Consider the following 19,852-nt stretch of genomic DNA (forward strand, 5'->3'; position numbering starts at 1 on the left):
ATCGTTTTGGTTTGGGATCATTTGGGCAATGACTCTGCTTTGATCCAAAGTACACTCTTGTAACTTTGTCTTTCAGGAATCTTAGAATTCCAGTGTATAACTTACATAAAGACAGATGTCATGAGGCTAAGCATATATGACCTCTGGTTGTCCTCTGCAGAGCTTAATGTCCATCAGAATCTTTGTCTGGATCTGTAAGCTCCTAAGCCATGTCCTATACGATACATCTGTTTTCCACAACTGTTATCATAGTGTCTTCTCTGCTTAAGGATATGTATTTAACATCAGACCAGCTACTTGTCTAAGTTGCTGTAGCTCCCGCTGTACCTATTAGGCTAATCCTCTGAATTAATTCTAGAAAATTAAATTTTCATTTCAGAGCCCGTGTGACTTGTTCCAATGGATTGCATGTAAAGGTTGAGGGAAAGGAATCTAGGCTGCCTGATATATTTCGGGTATGAGCAGCTGGGTAGATGATAGTACCATTTACTTAAAGGATAAAGATTAGAAGGAAACAGACTTGAGTCGAAAGACCAAGGGTCTATTTTGGATACGTTAGGTTTAAGCTGCCTTTTAGACATTCAAGAAAACAGTAGCGTTGGAATTCCCATTGTGGCTCAGTGGTTAACGAACCCGACTAGCATCTGTGAGGACATGGGTTCAACCCCTGGCCTCGCTTAGTGGGTTAAGGATCTGGTGTTGCCATGAGCTGTGGTATAGGTCGCAGATGTGGCTCAGATCCCGCATTGCTGTGGCTGTGGTGTAGGCTGGCAGTTACAGCTCCAATTGGACCCCTAGCCTGGGAGCCTCCATATGCCACAGGTGCAGCCCTTAAAAAAAAAAAAAGACAACAACAACAAAAGAAAACAGAAGGATACCACAGCTCAGGATAAGAGATAGTTTTGGTAAAGGATGTAGGTACCATTTAATGCCATAGGCCTGAATGGGAGATGAGGAAATAAGACAGTTGAAGCGTCGACAGTTATTTTGAGTTTTGCTGTGGTGGGAAACTGAGAATTGGGTGATAGCTACAAAGGGTTGTGGGTCAGTTTATGTTTTTTTAAAAAATGGGAGATATTAAAGTGTGTGTGTGTAAGCCAAAAGGAATGATCCAATAGAAAGGAAGAAAATTGATACATAAAATAAAAGGAGTTGTTGCAGAAATTGATTTCTGGAATTGGTGAGATAATATGATGGGCCCCACAGCACAGATGAAAAAACCAGTCTTTGCTAGGAGCAGTTTTATTCTAACTGGAAAGTAGGCCTGGCTCCGGACACAAATTCAGGTAGGTTGATATTTGGTAAAAGACATAAGGGAGAGCTGATCTCTGATTGCTTCCGTTTCCTTATTGAAATATGAAGTGAGGTCATCAAAAGTGACGACTGAAGGAAGTGGTATCGGAGGTTCGAGGAGAGATATGGAAAGACATGAACTAGTCTTTTCAGATTGAGGAAGTGAAATTATTAGGAAAATGTGCTTGCATGTCTTGGTATTTTAAAATACCCATTTTTGTGTATTACCCTAGAATACAAGTTAGTAGGTTTTTCTTTTCTTTCTTAAAGCATCCTGATATGTATGAGAGAGCTGTGCTAAGAAAAGATCATCAGAAAAAATATGGAGCAACAGTTGATCTTTGGAGCATTGGGGTAACATTTTACCATGCAGCTACTGGATCACTGCCATTTAGGCCATTTGAAGGGCCACGTAGGAATAAGGAAGTGATGTAAGTGACTTCTCCATCTCACATTAGAAATAATTTTTTAAATGTATATCTTTCTTATTTTGTTTGTGTCTTGTTAGAGGCGTGTGCTACTGAAAATTGATTTGAACTATCATTTCTAGTATTTAAGCTATTTGGTTTTTTAGTAAGAATACAGCCTTGGAGTTCCCAATGTGGCACAGAAGAAACAAACCTGACTAGTATCCATGAGGATGCAGGTTCGGTTCCTGGCCTCGCTCATTGGGTCGGCCATCTGGCATTGCTGTGAGCTGTGATGTAGGTCACAGGCGCAGCTCGGATCCAGCATTGCTGTGGCTGTGGCATAGTCTGGCAGCGGTAGCTCTAATTCGACCCCTAGCCTGAGAACTTGTATATGCCACAAGTGAGGCCTAAAAAGCAAAAAAAAAAAAAAAAAAAAAAAAAGCCTTATAAAAGTATATAGGTATAGTGTTTCACACCGTATTTAACTATCTTATGCATAAAGTATAAGTGACATCCAGTCTTTGGTCCATCATTAAAAATATGCTGCTTTTGGATTTTATTTAAACGCACTGTGTATTTAGTTATCTTTGTATGCTCATCAGGCTTTTTCCTCCATATGTTTAAGAAAAATAGTACTTCTGTGGAATAATAGAACCATTACTGAATCAAAAAGAAATGTAGGAGTTCCCATTGTGGCTCAGCAGGTTAAGAACCTGACATAGGAGTTCCCATCATGGCGCAACGGAAATGAATCCAACTAGGTACCATGAGGTTGCGGGTTTGATTCCTGGCCTCTCTTAGTGGGTTAATGATCCGGCATTGTGGTGAGCTGTGTGGTGTAGGTCGCAGACATGGCTCAGATCTGGCATTGCTGCGGCTGTGACTAGGCCGGCAGCTGTAGCTCTGACTGGACCCCTAGCCTAGGAACCTCTATATACTATGGGAGTGGCCCTAAAAAGGCAAAAAAAAAAAAAAACCAAAAAACAAAACAACAACAAAAAAAGAGAACCTAACATAGTATCCAGGAGGATATGGGTTCAATCCCAGGCCTCGCTCAGTGTATTAAAGGATCCAGAGTTGCCACGAGCTACAGTGTAGTTTGCAGACTTGGCTTGGATCTGGCATTTCAGCGGTGTGGCTTAGGCTGGCAGCTGTAGCTCCAGTTTGACCGCTAGCCTGGGAACCTCCATGTATCACAGGTACGGCCCTAAAAAAATGAAGAAAAAAAAAAAAAGAGAAAGATAGTTCTTACTCGGGCCTGACCTGATTCCTTTAACCATTTCAAAGATAACATTTAGTGTCATATTACGTTTTTTTTCTAGTTTTGCAGTTTCAGTACAAAGACTGAATACACTTTACTAGTACACTACACATTCACCTTCTGCCATAATTATTAGGAAATAATTACTGTGTGTAAAATCACTATTGTAGGAGTTCCCTTGTGGCACAGTGGGTTAAGGATCCAGCATTGTGCTACTGTGACACAGGTTTGATCCCTGGCCCAGGAACATCCACATTTTGCTAGTACAGCCAAAAAAAAAAAAAGTATATATATGTATATATATATTTTAAAGGAGTTCCCACTATGGCACAGTGAGTTAAGAATCCAACTGCAGCAGCTCGGGTTGCTGCAGAGGTGTCACTTTGATCCCTGGCCCAGCACAGTTGGTTAAGGGATCCTGTGTAGGCTAAAACTGAAGCTCTGATTTGATCTCTGGCCCAAGAACTTCCATATGCTGAAGGTGCAACCATAAAAAAATTAAAAGACCATAAGCTCAAAGACAACTTAAGGAGTTCCCGTTGTGGCTCATCAGGTGAAGGACCCAATGTTGTCTCTGTGAGGATGCAGGGTCGATTTCTGGCCTCACTAGGGTTAAGGATCTGGCATTGCCACAAGGTGTGGTATAGGTCACAGATGCAGCTTGGATCCAGCGTAGGCCACAGCTATAGCTCTGATTCAACCCATTGCCTGGGAACTTCCATGTACCATAGGTATATAGTAAAAAGATAGATAGATTGATGGATAGATTGATTTTAAAAGTGCAATGCTCACTAATAAAGGAAATAATGACTCATAAGCAAATAGGAATTTCTGATGATTTTATTTGACCTAACATGTGGTCAGATAAGTACCATTAGAAGAATTTTTTTCTTTATTTGCACAGAAACTCAGCTTCTTATGACTACTGATGTTAATGAAGCAGTGTATTTATCTCACATTATAGTAGTATTGATCCCTCAGCATCTCTTTACATGTTAATGAATGTATGTATATATGGATCTTAATTAGCTAAATATTTTCAGGAATTTAATAAGCCTTTTCTAAATTAAGAATTCTGGGAGTTCTCATCGTGGCTCAGTGGTTAACGAATGCAACTGGGAATCATGAGGTTGCGGGTTTGATCCCTGGCCTTGCTCAGTGGGTTAAGGATCCGGCGTTGCTGTGAGATGTGGTGTAGGTCACAGACGCGGCTTGGATCCTACGTTGCTGTGGCTGTGGCATAAGCTTGCAGCTACAGCTCCAATTAGACCACTAGCCTGGGAACCTCTATGTGCCATGGGCGTGGCCCTAGAAAAGGCAAAAAAAAAAGGCAAAGACCAAAAACAAACAAAAAAAAATCTGCCATTCATCCTTCCACTTCTTTTTTGTTTTTTAAATAGTTGCCTTTATTTCTGAGGATTTCACTCTTTTTTTGTTTTTGTTTGTTTGTTTTTTGTCTTTTTGACTTTTCTAGGTCTGCACCCACGGCATATGGAGGTTCCCAGGCTGGGGGTTGAATCGGAGCTGTAGCCGCCAAGCCTATGCCAGAGCCGCAGTAACTCAGGATCCGAGCCACGTCTGCAACCTACACCACAGCTCACGGCAATGCTGGATCCTTAACCTGCTGAGCGAGGCCAGGGGTCGAACCTGAGTCCTCATGGATACTACTAGTCAGATTTGTTTCCATGACGGGAACTCCCAATCCTTTCACTTCTTTTCTTCCATTAATCTCACATATCTCTACTTTCCACAGTCATATTGTTCCCACATGAGTGCAGTTTATTTTTCACATTAATTTCCTTCATCTCTGAAAATTCTCTTAAGGCAGAAATCCAGGCTGCTTCTCCTAAGGAAGCAGCAAGCAGTCTAAATCACTTGTACTAGTTTTTTTTTTTTAAGACTGTATTGATTTGCTCAGCGTACACTTATTTAGAAATTAAACTAACAATTTATGCAAAAAATACCATTTGTAAACTTACGTAAGATTCTGCTGTGTTATGATTTATGTTTTCATCTGAGTAAAAGTGTTCTGGAAGGCCTGAACCTCATTTCTGTCCTACTTTCAGGTTTTGTCTTGGAAAGTGCTGAAACCTAAAGGGCTGCTTTCATTACCTTGTCTCCGTCTTTACTAGTATTCTCTTACTTCCCTATTCATCTCTTTCTTCAATTCATCTTTATTTTTATCACCTTTATCAAGATGCAGATTAAAGTTTAGCTTTTAATTTTTGTAGACACATCTATTCCTATATGTGTATTTATTTTTTCAATATGCAAAAACTTCCTGATACTGTTATTTATAGTTTTATCTTTTTTTTTAAAGAAAGCTAATATTGTTCATTCTGCAGTAATAACATGGTCCAGTTGACTGTGCCTTTGAAAAATGGGAGTCATATGGACTAGATGCTTTTTTCATGGTTTAGATACATTCTGTAATAACTTTTCTGTGTTCACTCAATTTTTTTGGATGGAAAAATTACTATTTTTGTTGTGAACATCAAGATGCTGTTATATGGCACTGTGAAAGCCCAAATGAAAATTAATTGTGGAATATATAAAATAATCGTACAACCACTACTCTACTTCAGTCAGTCAGATTCAAAGTATTTTGATTGTTTTATGGATCCTCTGAGCATCAGTCACAAAGTTTCATCTAGTAGATAATTGTAGGGGCAACTGAGGAAATATTTTTGCAAAGCCCATTGATTGGCTATGCAGTAACAGACTGCTTATTTTAATCTGCTCTTATTTCTCCTAAGGTATAAAATAATTACTGGAAAGCCTTCTGGTGCCATATCTGGAGTACAGAAGGCAGAGAACGGGCCAATTGACTGGAGTGGAGACATGCCTGTTTCTTGTAGCCTTTCTCGGTGAGTATTATTGTACCCAGTTCTCTCCTGTGGCGTTTGGAATCTTTGTTGACTAAAGTCACAGATATTTCAGTGCAGTATTGTTTTGTTTAAATTTTTCAGTAGATGTTTTTAAAGTATGTGCCTTGATTTGTGATTTTTGTCCTTGTGACAATGTAAAGATTGGTTCTGATCTATGTTAATAATTTTGCCAACTCTCTGTTAGGACATAGGGCATACGTATATTTTTGAGATTGCTAGTCACTGATCTCAGAACTGTGTCCATTGTCAGGAGCCAGCTTAGGACCTTGGTGTCTTTTGTGCTGACCTTCAAAATGACAGAGCACGAACAGAGGTATAGACAGGAATAACTAGAATTCTAAAAAAAGAAATGCTCAAGAAGTTTAATGTTGTCTTCATTTTCAAAAAGTAATCGTATTATTCAAAAGGTGAGAAATAACAGTTTTCTACTACTTTTTCCCGCATTTCAGATGTTCTTATGGTTCTACTTAATATAGCAGCCAGAACTCAAATTATGTTGAATCCTGTTATCACAGAGAAAAATGTATTAGTTTTGATTATTTATTTTAGATTTTACTCTGGAAATAAAGCTAAGACACTCATCAATGTTTAGAATTTGTAATTACTAAAGTAACTTCTGTTTTTCCTGAGTGCAGTAATTGTGTAATTTGCAAGTGAACACACACACAGGTTATGATTCACTGGCTTAATTTCCTTTTGTAATCCGTGGGTGCTTTTTTAAATATCTTTCAGCATGTAAATAAATAAATTTTTATTCAAAATATTTATCTGAATTATATGTATATATATCACATGCTAATAAAATAATAAAATATCTCCAATCATTTTATGTATTAATTTCTATGAAAACTCATTTAAACCAATAGTTCCACTGCTGAAATCATTTTGAAAACCACTGTTCTGACAGTTCCATTTTTGTGTTTTAAAGAAAAGTCTCCAAAATGAAATTGTGCCATGAAGCTAGAATTACCAAGAGAAAGTCACTTTATTGTAGAGAGCAGAGATTTAATATTATAATAGTGACCTGTGTTAAATTTTGATTTAAAAAATACCAATTTGGGGGATTGCAAGCAAAACTGATAAAATTTAAAGGGGTCAGGAAATGAACACTTGCTGTTTAATAACTATATTGCTGAAACTTAGCATCAATAATTTGACAATCTGAACTATATATTGCATATTTCAAGAGAGTAACAGGCCTTTTCTAACTAATCAGTCTTTAACACACCAAGTTATAAATTCTTTAGTAAAAACTGCTTAGGTATCAGAAGGTACATATATATATTTTTGTTGTTGTTGTTGTCTTTTTAGGGCCACGCTTGAGGCATCCCAGGCTAGGGATCTAATCAGAGCTTAGCTGCTGGCCTTCGCCACAGCCACAGCAATGTGGGATCTGAGCCACGTCTGCGACCTACACTACAGCTCACGGCAATGCCAGATCCTTAACCCACGGAGCAAGGCCAGGGATCAAACCCGCAACTCATGGTTCCCAGTCGGATTCGTTTCTGCAGTGCCACAACGGGAACTCCAATATATGATTTTTTTAAAAGAGTAAAGACTCATGGGAGTTCCCATTGTGGCTCAGTGGAAATTAATCTAATATCCATGAAGACGCAGGTTTGATCCCTGGCCTCCATCGGTGGGTTAAGGATCCAGCATTGCCATGAGCTGTGGTGTAGGTCACAGACGAGGCTTCACTCTGGTGTTGCTGTGGCTGTGGTATAGGCCAGCAGCTGTAGCTCCCATTCGACCCCTAGCCTGGGAACTTCCATGTGCCTCAGGTGCGGCCCTAAAAAGACAAAAAAATGAAATAAAATAGTAAGGACTCTAAGTACTACAAATCAGCAATGAAAAATGTTACAACTGCAAAAAAAAAAAGATAACCATCCTCTTTCTTTTATTATTATTATTATTATTATTATTATTATTATTATTATTATTATTATCTTTTCTTTTGTCTTTTTAGGGCCGTACCGCGGCATATGGAGGTTTCCAGCCTAGGGGTCTAATGGGAGCTGTAGCCGCTGGCCTACGCCAGAGCCACAGCAACGCCAGATTCGAGCCGCGTCTGTGACCTACACCACAGCTCACGGCAACACCAGATCCTCAACCCACTGAGCAAGGCCAGGAATTGAACCTGCAACCTCATGGTTCCTAGTCAGACTCGTTTCCACTGCGCCACGACAGGAACTCCCCATCTTCTTTCTTATATATATTAATTAGCCAAGACTGGATAGCCATGGAGAAAAAGCTAACTCACCATGTGTAAATGAAAAAGGAAATAGATTGTAATTAAAAGTTCACATGTGTATGTAGCTCAAAGCCCAGCTGAATCCCCAGATTCAGACTATGTCATCAAGACTTGGTCTCTACAAATCGTTCCGTTCTACTTTTCTCTGGTTTCTATTTGCTTTCAGTCAAGCTTTTTCCTGGCAGCACAATATGGCTGCTGGCATTCCCAGACTCATAGTCTCAGTTTTGGAAGCTCAGTGAAAAGACTCTCTTTCCTGATAGTTTTAGCAAATATTTCTGGGTTGATTCTTGCTTAACTAACGTATATGCTGCCATCTGGCCAATTGAGTCTGTTTAAGCACATTTTAAAATTCAGTGAAAGCATGAGAAAGAATAGTTACTTCCTTTTTTTAATATTTAAGTTTATTAGTCAAAATTATTCCTAGTTGAATTGGCACTAATTGATCCCTAGATGATTATAGTAATTTTCCTTTGTAAAGAAGCATACTGCAGGAGTTCCTGTTGTGGCACAGTGGTTAACGAATGCGACTGGGAACCATGAGGTTGCGAGTTCAATCCCTGGCCTTGCTCAGTGGGTTAAGGATCCGGCGTTGCCGTGAGCTGTGGTGTAGGTCACAGACGCGGCTCGGATCCCGAGTTGTTGTGGCTCTGGCGTAGGCCAGTGGCTATGGCTCCGATTCAACCCCTAGCCTGGGGAACCTCCATATGCCTCGGGAGCGGCCCTAGAAAAGGCAAGAAGAAAAAAAAAAAAAAAGTATACTGCAAAAGGCACATAAGTTCAACATAAAAAAACTGTGTTGGAGTGATATATTATAATAAAAGGACACAACAGGGTCGATAGTGTCTCAGCAGCAGCAGGGATGTGAGCTCGATCCCCAGCCTGGTGCAGTGGGTTAAGGATCTGACATTGCTGCAGCTGTGGCATAAGTCGAAGCTGCAGCTCAGGTTCAGTCTCTGGTTCGGGAACTCCATATGCCTTGGGGTGGCAAAAAAAAAAGGACATTAATGACCCTGAAATTAAACTGTTATCTTATCCTTATGACCACTTGGTTCCAATCAGCTGATCTCACCTGGATAGCTCTGTACATACAATGTTAGAATGTGTTTGGAAGAGTGAGGAAACTTGGAAAGAAGAGAATCAAAATAATCAGTAAAAGCTATCATAAAAACACCATAATCCTTGATTCATTCATTGATGAGTAATACTAAACCGGGATTACCTGCATCTATGGAAAGTTGCAGATTTTTAAAAATTTTAAATGAACCTAATCTAATAATAGTAATAGCAGTTCCTTTAATTTGTTGGTAAATATTATGATTTTGTACCTGAGCAAAATAGGACACATTCCTTCTTCAAGTAACTTTTTTCAATACTATTTTAGGGGTCTTCAAGTTCTTCTTACCCCTGTTCTTGCAAACATCCTTGAGGCGGATCAGGAAAAGTGTTGGGGTTTTGACCAGTTTTTTGCAGAAACTAGTGATATACTTCACCGAATGATAATTCATGTTTTTTCTCTACAACAAATGACTGCTCATAAGATTTATATTCATAGCTATAATACGTAAGTACCTCTTTATTTTTTTGTTGCCATATTATAATGTCATGTTATATTATAATTGCATATCTCAGAGTTCTCTTGTGGTGCAATGGCTTACAGATCCAGCGTTGTCACTGCAGTAGTTTGGGTTTCTGCTTTGGTGTGGGTTTAATCCCTGGACATGCCTTGGGTATAGCCAAAAATAAGTAAATAATAGGAAGTAATTACATATCTTCATAAATCAGGAAAGGAAATAGAAAATATGTCTCAGCTTCACCAAAGGCACCCACTTCCTGCTTAGAAAATGATGTTCAAGTGCTTTATAAACTCCTTTTCATTTATCTTTGCAGTAAAAGGATCAGTTTTCTAAAATTTACAGGTAAATTAGCTTGTTCTTAAACTGAAGTTGGATAAGATTATTTTCATTTCCGTCTTCTATCCAATTACATCATCACATAACCACAAATAGCATTCATTAATAAATGGGCCAGGTTTTATTAAGAATATTGTACTGTCACTTAAAAAATAGTAAAACATAAGTCTTAAAGAGAGTATAGTTTTTATTTGCATATGTGGCATAAGCCCTGAATGCTAGGGAAATAATCATTTGTTTTATGTTAAAAAAAAAAATTGTATCATGTGACCAAAGCCTACCCATGTGATAAACTATGTATAACCAATGCATACACCTTTACATGTGAAACGAGGGGAATCTGAATAAGAGAAGTATATTATATCAGTATCAGTATCCTGATTGTAATGTACTGTGCTTATGCAGGATGTTAACCAGTGGAGGAAACTGAGTGAAGGATATATACAGCATCTCTTCATATAGTTTCTTTCAGCTGTACATCAATCTACAATGATCTCACAATAAACAATTTTTTTAAATGAAAGAGAAAAAAATATTACACCCATTCTGTGTGCCTTAGTTTCTGTTTTGACAAGATTCAGATAACATTTCGATGCCTCATAAAGCTTAAAAAGAGACTTTCACTGCTAGTTTTATTAAGAAATAAAATCAATTAGATGGAATAATATTTTAGATATTTTTGTCTAGTATCTATACCTAATATAATAGTAATATTATAAGTGTTAAATATAATGAATAAAATAATAGTAATGTGACATTAGGTTAAAATACATTATTCGTCTTTATTTTGGTATTTAATAACCTGAATAGATAGGTATCATAGTTAGATGTTGGCCACTGTTTCATTTTAGTACACTTGAACACAAAAAGCCCACCAAAACCTGAGCCAAAAATCATAGCAGCAGCTTTCTGGCAGAGATACATCAGAGTATTGCTGCTGGAATGTTTCTTTGATTTCATTGATCTATTTAGGGAGAATCTACCTTTTTCCCCCAAACACGATTTTGAAAATATCTGATTTTATTAGTTTAACAGCCATTATATAGTCATGTTGTGAGTATTGTTCTCAGTACTTCATATATTTAAGTCATTTAGTCCTCACAACAATTCTGTGATGTGGGGACTGTTACTCCTATTTTATAGATGAGGAAACTCAACACAGAGAAATTAAGTAACCAAAGGTAATACAGCAAGTAAGTGGTAAGTTGCAGATCTGGAATTTGCACCCAGCTGTTCTGATGCCAGAGTCAGTGCTCTTAAACTCCCTGCTATGTTGTCTCCCTATTATTAAATATTAAGACTTCTTGGAGCTCCCTGGTGATCTAGCAGTTAGGGATCCAGTCTAGTCACTTGCTATGGCTCAGGTCACTGCTGTGGTGCAGGTTTGATCCCTGGCCTGGAACCTTCTGCATGCCATAGGCAAGGGCAAAAAAAAAAAAAGACTGCTGTGTATTGCACATATCCAGAATAGGTGTCCAAACATAAAAATATTTAGGGTTGATTGCTGTATATACAAGTTATGTGAGGTTTTCAGTTAAATAGAGTTTATAGTAGCCATATGCACAGAGCAGCATTTCTGTGGACTGGTCATGATCTGAAAATATCATTGAGAAATGAATGTTGTGGCTCTCATCAAAAAAGAATAAAATTTACCTCTTATTTTCCCCTGATTATGTTGTCCTTCTGGATTTTTCTTCCCTAGTGCTACTGTGTTTCATGAACTGGTGTATAAACAAACCAAAATTATTTCTTCAAATCAAGAACTTATATATGAAGGACGACGTTTAGTTCTAGAACCTGGAAGACTGGCACAGCACTTCCCTGAAACTACTGAGGAAAATCCCATCTTTGTAGTAAGCCGGGAACCTCTGAGTACCATAGGATTGATATATGAAAAAAGTAAGTTGGACTTGTTCCTGTTGTTCTTACTGGCCATTTAAGGAAAAAAAACAATCTGTGAAAATGATTGTCATCTTCATAAAATTGGTTGGTGGTGACAATAATGTAGAACTTTTATAAAAAATTAAAATTTTAAAAATTAAAATTTTGCAAATTAGATGAATGAGAGTAGCAGTAAAATTAAAAAGCCTTGTAGGCAGCTTAAATATTTTGTTTATAAAATGGTAAAATAGTTTGTCATATATGCTTTACTGTAGCTCTCTGCTTTTAGTATTGTACTAATACTCAGAATAATCTTTTGTGTCATAAATTTCAGAAAATTTTTATTGTGTCCAGGGTGAATAGGACACTTTGCCAGACTTTGGAGTCTAAGAAAATTAGATCTGCATTTTGGAAACTTTTAAATTATTACTTTCTAGTGGTAAAAAAAATTACCCAAACTTTTACATTTCTGTTTGAATCTTTGGGATTTGATTTATATTTAAAGAAAAGCATTGAGGAGTTCCCAATGTGACGCAGTGGTTAACGAATCTGACTAGGAACCCTGAAGTTGCGGGTTTGATCCCTGGCCTTGCTCAGTGGGCTGACGATCCAGCGTTGCCATGAGCTGTGGTCTAGGTTGCAGATGCGGCTCGGATCTGGTGTTGCTGTGCCTGTGGCATAGGCTGGCGGCTACAGCTCCCATTAGATCCCTAGCCTGGGAACCTCCATATGCCACAGGAGTGGCCCTAGAAAAGACAAAAAAAAAAAAAAAAAAGAAAAGAAAAGCATTGAGCTTGTTATATTGGAATATACCTAAGAAAAGAAGGGAAACTCATTAGAAATAGTGCAGGTAATTAGTTAAGGAATAAGCGTTTTTTTTTCAAGTGTTTTTTTAACCAAGAAAAGAACATTAAAGAGTTTTACAACTGATGTTTAATTTAGAGGTGATTAAGATGTTAATATTTAATTTAAAGTTTGATGTGTAAAGGATAAAATAATTCATAATTTTTCATTTCTGACTTTAGTTATTTCACTTCATATTTCAGTTTCCCTCCCTAAAGTGCATCCACGTTATGATTTAGATGGGGATGCCAGCGTGGCTAAGGTTAGTATTTAATTAAATTACTATTGAAACATCTGAATTAAAATTATCTTATCAGTGGAGTTCCCTGGTGGCTCAGCTGGTTAAGGGTCCCGCCTTGTCACTGTTGTGGCTCTGGCTACTGCTGTGGCATGGGTTTGATCCCTGGCCCAGGAACTTCCACATGCCATGGGTGTGGCCAAAAATATTCATCAGTAATGGAAGCAGTAAAAAATATATCTTATTTATATACACCTATAGGATATTTTTCATTTAGGTTGTTATCCATTGCAAATTATTTTGTGTTCTTTCTTTACTTTATATTCTTGAAGTCATAAGAAAATTTTCCCCATTGAGACCATTATCATGTTAAAGATGAGATATTTATTACAATGATATCTGTCCTTAGCTTTTAGAAATTGGCTTATTGTGTTTTTGATGATGCAAACACAAAAGCTTGAAAAATTTTGTGTGAAAGTTTTTCTTACCCTGTGCTACATACAGTTAGCACCAAATACTGATATTTATATCAATTTGAAATTTGTATTTTTTCATTAGGCAATAACAGGAATTGTGTGTTATGCCTGTAGAATTGCCAGTACCTTGCTGCTTTATCAGGAATTAATGCGAAAGGGGATACGATGGTTGATGTAAGTAATGGATTGAAATTTGAAAATTGATCTTCACATAGGCCTCACTGAATAACTGATAATCACCTATCATTGGTACTTGACCTCTTTAGACTAGGTAGGGCCAGATGCATGATTTTTATTAAAATATGTTTGTTTCACATTTAGTTCACAAAACATTCAGCAGCTGTTTTTCCATTTGATTCCTATAAAAACCTTGTGAGATAACTAGGACAAATAGTATCTGAATTTTAAAATTTAAATCACATTTTATGATGTGATGGCAAGTGAATTCCTTTTCCAGTGACCTCGATTTGGCTGTTATTTCTCTCAGAAGCCTTTGACATTGTTATAAACTTCAGTACAACCTATGCTTCTTTTAGGGTTTGCGTCCTCAGAATCTTCCTCCATTTCCCTCCCTTTTCCCAAATTAAGTATACACTCAACTTTTTTTTTTTTATCTTTCTAGGGCCGCACCCATGGCACATGGAAGTTCCCAGGCTAGGGGTCAGATTGGAGCTGTAGCTGCCGTCCTACACCACAGCCGCAGCAATGCCAGATCCAAGCCATGACTGCAACCTACACCACAGCTCATGGCAACGCCAGATCTTTAACCCACTGAGTGAGGGTCAGCCATTGAACCTGTGTCCTCATGGTTACTAGTCAGATTCTTTCCGCTGAGCCGCGATGAAACTCCTTAATTTTTTTTAAACAGTTTTTTTTTTCCCTACCTAAAAGGTGCCCACCTTAATTTTTTTTCATTTTTTAAAGTTTTAATGGATATATAGTTGATTTACCATGTTGTGTCATTTTCTGCTATACAGCAAATGACCCAATCATATGTTAACGTACATTGTAACAGCATTATTGAGATAAAATTCACATACTGTGTAATTCACTTTTTTTTTTTTTTTTTTGGTCTTTTGTCTTTTTAGGGCCATACCTATGGCATATAGAGGTTCCCTGGCTAGGGGTGTCATCAGAGCTACAGCTGCCAGCCTACGCCAGAGCCACAGCAACTCAGAATCTGAGCCGAGTCCGCAACCTACACCACAGCTCATGGCAACACCCACTGAGCAAGGCCAGGGATCGAACCCTCAACCTCATGGTTCCTAGTCAGATTCATTTCCACTTTGTTACAATGGGAACTCCATAATTCACTTATTGTTAAAATGTACAAATCAGTGATTTTTTTTTTTTTTTTTTTTTTTTACATTCACAGGGTCGTGCAGTCATTACCACTAATTTTGGAAAATTTTTTATCCTCCAAAGAAACCCTGCACCCATTAGCAGTCACCACCTCCCCCACTGTTTCCCACATAACTTCTTAGCCCTGCACCACAACTAACATACTTTCTATAGCTACAGATTTGTGTATTTTAGACATTTAATACATGTGAAATTGTGCAGCATGAGTATACACCCACCTTGATAAGCAATTTAAAAACTTTTTTTTTTTTTTTTTTGCCACACCCGAGGCATGTTAAAGTTCCTGGGCCAGGGATCGAACCCACACTGCAGTTGTGACCTACACCACAGCTGCAGCAATGCGGGATCCTTAACCTGCTGCATCACACTTTGGAAGTTTTTGGAACTTCCAAAAATTAATTTTTTAATTAAATCACTATAGTTTTTCTAGGTCAGAATATTGATCATCTAGTTAAGTATTCTCTCCCTGAAAGTGAACCTAAGAAATGTTTTGTGAATGACTATGATATGGTATGTCATCTTTCCATCTGATAGAAGTGGAGAATATATGTTTTAAGTGTCGTGCCTCTAGCAGTACCTAACATCCTTGGGGGAGTTCCCTGGTGGTCTAGTGGTTAGAACTCTGGGCTTTCACCTTGGGGCCTGGGTTCAGTTTCTGGTCTGGGAACTGAGATCCACATCTAGCTGCTGCATCCATGGCCAAAAGAAACACAAAGTGGATCAACATCTTTGGAAGCTTTTTTTTGAATTTTATACACACAAAGTAATGGCCTCATGTTCTCTGGACTCCTGGCGCTCTTAGGCTTTAATGCTTATAATGCTTACAACAGTTTATGCCCACTTCACACTTGTCCTTCCCTTCTCGCAAGAACACGTATGAAGCATTTCATTCTTGTTCTTCTGCTGCTTCTTCTAAGAAGACAAAAAGAATAAGGATCTTTGTTTTCCTGTCACCTTTATGTTAAATTCATAAATTTATGCTCATAATATTTTTTTATGTTCTCACATATCCAGTTTGTAAGCCTATGCTTTTCTCTTTCCATTAAGAATCAGGGAGTTCCCTTTGTGGTGCAGCAGAAATGAATCCGACTAGTATCCTTGAGGATTCGGGTTTGATCCCTGGCCTCGCTCAGCAGGTTAAGGATCCCACGTTGCCCTGAGCTATGGTGTAGGTCCCAGATGCGGCTCAAATCTGGTGTTGCTGTGACTATGGCATTGGCTGGCAGCTGCAGCTCCCATTCGACCTAGCCTGGGAACTACCGCATGCTGCAGGTGTGGTCCTAAAAAGCAAAAAAAAAAAAAAAAGCCTCTTTGTTTTTACTAAATGGTTTCTGGAGAAATCTAAGTGTTGACTCCATTTTTTTTTTAATTTTAATTTTTTCTGTTGATTTACAAAGTTCTATCAATTTCTGCTGTATAGCAAAATAACCCATTCGTGTGTGTGTGTGTGTGTGTGTGTGTGTGTGTATTCTTTTTCTCACATTATCTCCTTCATGTTCCATCCCAAGTGACTGGATATAGTTCCCCTGTGCTATACAGCAGGATCTCATTGCTTATCCACTCCAAATGCAATGGTTTACTTCAGCTAACCCCAAACTCCCACTCCCTCCCCCTCCCACTTGGTAAACATAAATCTGTTCACCAGGTCCCTAAGTTTGTTTCTTTTCTGTAGATAGGTTCATTTGTGCCATATATTAGATTCCATATATAAGTGATATCTTAGGGTATTTGTCTCTCTCTCTTCTCTTTCTGACTTACTTCACTTAGTATGAGAGTCTCTAGTTCCATCCATGTTGCTGCAAATGGCATTACTTTCTTCTTTTTTATGGCTGAGGATTCCACTTATTTATTTTTATTTTTATTTTTATTTTTATTTTTTGTCTTTTTATGGCCACACCTGAGGTATATGGAAGTTTCCAGGCTAGGGATCGAATCAGAGCTGCAGCTGCTGGCCTACGCCACAACACATAGCAATGTGGGATCCAAGCTGCGTCTGTGACCTACATCACAGCTCAAGGCAACAGCAGATCTTTAACCCAATGAGCAAGGCCAGGGATCAAACCCCCATCCTCATGGATACCATTCAGTTTCATTAACTACTGAGCCATGATGGGAACTCCAGGGACTCCATTTATTTTTGTAGCATTGTTCCTAACAGCTCTCATTTTCTCTTGCTGCAGTTACCTGCCCTGGTCACTGCTTCATGAAGCTTTTTATTCCTTTTACTTATTAGCTTTTAGTTCAGTAAGTCACGAGAAAATGGGTTTTAATATGCACAGTTGGCAGACTTTTTATCAGTCAGTAATTTTTTTTTTTTTTTTTAGGACCGCACCTGTGGCACATGGAAGTTCCCATGGAAGGGGTCGAATTGGAGCTGGAGCTGCAGCTGCCAGCCACAGCACAGCAACACCAGATCTGAGCTGCATCTACGACCTACACCACAGCTCACAGCAATGCCAGATCCTTAATCCACTGAGTGAGGCCAGGGATCAAACCTGAGTTCTTATGGATACTAGTCAGATTCTTAACCCACTGTGTCACAGTGGGGACTCCCAGTTAGTAAATATTTTAGACTTTGTGGGACACAAGTTCTCTTCTTTGTTTTCACTTTGTTTTTATACCCTTTAAAAATGTAAATACCATTCTTAGCAGAAATAAGCATCAGGCCTTAGTTTGTTGACCCTTAGTATAGATCAAAAGCCCTTCAGTTATATTATATACCATGTTATTCTGCTTCTTTAGGAATATATTAATTGATTTAAAGTATATATCTGGGAGTTCCCCCTGTGATGCAATGGGATCGGCAGCATCTCTGGAGCACTGGGATACAGGTTCCATCCCCAGCCTGGCACAGGTCACAGTTGAGCTCAGATCTGATCCCTGGCCCTGGTAACTCTGTATGCCTCAGGACAGCCAAAAAAAGAGGAAAAAAATAATAAATAAAGTATATAATGGGCATTTCCCTTGTGTCACAGCAGTTTAGGGCTCCAGTGTTGTCACTGAAATGGCTTGGGTCTCTGCCAAAAGCTTAAAAAATTTTTTAAAAAGTGTAAATGAGACAACAGTCTACTGTGAGCAGTAAAAATTCTAGTAGTATAAAATGTAATGCTACTTAGCTTGTTTGTGTGATTATAGATTAGTTTTTACTCCTTCATATAATTTTAATGCCTTACATCTCTAAGCTGTTAATTTTTAATAAGTAGTAATCGTTTGTGCCCTGGATAGATGTGTCACAGAGATGCTTTCAATAATAAAAAGAGAATTGGCTTTCATAACATATCAGGAGTGTTAAGGGAGTTCCCTACCAGCCTAGAGGTTAAGGATCTGGCATTGTCACTGCTGTGGTTGAGTCCCTGCTGTGGCATGGGTTCGATCCCTAACCTGGGAACTTCTACATGCCATGGGAATGGCCAAAAAAAAAAAAAGACTGTGAAGAGGTTTTTCTGAACAGAAAGTAGTACAGCAGTGTAATTAGTGGACAATGAGAAAACAATTCCTTAGCAAAACTAATGAGAATATTATTATTTTTTAGAGAATTAGTTAAAGATGATTATAATGAAACTGTTCACAAAAAGACAGAAGTTGTGATCACATTGGATTTCTACATCAGAAACATTGAAAAAACTGTGACAGTGTGAGTAGATTAGTTCCTTATTAATAGCGGTTAAAATGTTAACTATTGTTTCACTTCTCTTTAATTTGTTTAGTTATCCTTGGCATAATATAGTGTGCTATGTAAGCATTTCTATTAAAAGACAACCTTAGATTAAGTCATTTCCTCACAAAGGCAAAAATATCCAGTCCATCTCAGTAAGAAATGAGTACCCTGTCTTTGGTGGCATTTTCCCCTATCTTTGGAGAAGGAAAAGGTGTCTGAATTAAAAACACCTGATTTTCTTTTTGCTTTGCAAATCAGACAACTCTGCATAAGAAAATATAAAACCTGTAACCAAAGGAAGTAGAAAGATATTCTAGAACCTTATTTTATTATTTTTAGAATTTGGGGATTACTGTTAGTTTACTCTTGCATATTAGTCTTATCCCTGAGAATGCCTTTTGAAACAGAGTGCTATTTTTAAATGCCCTCTTCTAGGCTATACTATTTGTATTACACAGGAAATACAATAAATTAAATTAGTGTATACTGTTGACCTCCATTAATTCTGAAATCTTGTATTTTGACAATTATCCTGACATAAGACTATTTGGAATAAAGTTGTCTTTTATGGTTTAATCTCTTAATCTGCATATTTATAAGTAGAAGTGTATAAAATTCTTTCTTTAGAAAGACATCAAGTTTTCTTGGAATCTGTTGATTGTAGGCTTTACATTCAATATTCTGTTCTTAAATGGTTAAAATAAAAGATTAGATATAATTTATAAAACTTCTTTTAAAATCTATGCTCATTTAATTTTCCTGTACTTGTTTTTCATACAGATATGAAAAGTTGATGAAGATCAACCTAGAAACAACAGAGTTAGGTGAAATTTCAGACATACACACCAAATTGTTAAGAGTAAGTATTTACAAAATTTTGATAATCATGGACTTAGAATCTGTTTCTTTGCTGGCAAGATTAGATCTGAACTTTCCTAGAGAGATGGTGTGCCATAAACTCCCCAAAGAAAAGGTAGCGTTTTCCCAACTGAAGGAACTATTTACAGTTATTTAAATACTCTTACCTGCCATGAAATTCTTTTTTTTTTTTTTTTTTTTTTTTGGTTTTTAGGGCCGCACCCTCAGTATATGGAGAGTCCCAGGCTAGGGATCGAATCAAAGCTCTAGCTGCCGGCCTACACCACAGCCACAGCAACACCAGATCCGAGCCTCGTCTGCAACCTGTGCCACAGCTCACAGCAACACCAGATCCTTAACCCACTGACCCAGTCCAGGGATCAAACCTGTTCCCTCATGGATGCTAGTCAGATGTGTTAACCAATAAGCCACGATGGGAACTCCGCTGTGAAATTCTTTATGACGTTTCCAAATGCCTACCTTATTTTATTTTATTTATTTATTTTTTTTTTTTGTCTTT

General features: G+C 37.9%; 1 protein-coding gene across 11 annotated transcripts in view; it reads left to right on the forward strand.

Moving 5' to 3' along the window:
* The window catches only part of TBK1 (TANK binding kinase 1), a 49,472-nt gene that overhangs the window by 17,700 nt on the left and 11,920 nt on the right, over positions 1-19,852 (forward strand). For 5 of the 11 annotated variants that reach the window (XM_021090852.2, XM_021090854.2, XM_021090853.2 and 2 more), the window contains 8 exon segments: positions 1,564-1,724; positions 5,721-5,831; positions 9,488-9,667; positions 11,719-11,915; positions 12,944-13,002; positions 13,537-13,628; positions 18,349-18,450; positions 19,255-19,333. In XM_021090852.2, coding sequence (XP_020946511.1) covers positions 1,564-1,724; positions 5,721-5,831; positions 9,488-9,667; positions 11,719-11,915; positions 12,944-13,002; positions 13,537-13,628; positions 18,349-18,450; positions 19,255-19,333 — 981 coding nt within the window. 11 annotated transcript variants of the gene reach the window in all.

The sequence above is a fragment of the Sus scrofa genome, chromosome 5, assembly GCF_054392235.1.
Source record: "Sus scrofa isolate SSC_HxYL_T2T_F1_AM1 chromosome 5, Sscrofa_HxYL_maternal_Yorkshire_Landrace_v2.0, whole genome shotgun sequence".
Classification (NCBI taxonomy): domain Eukaryota; kingdom Metazoa; phylum Chordata; class Mammalia; order Artiodactyla; family Suidae; genus Sus; species Sus scrofa.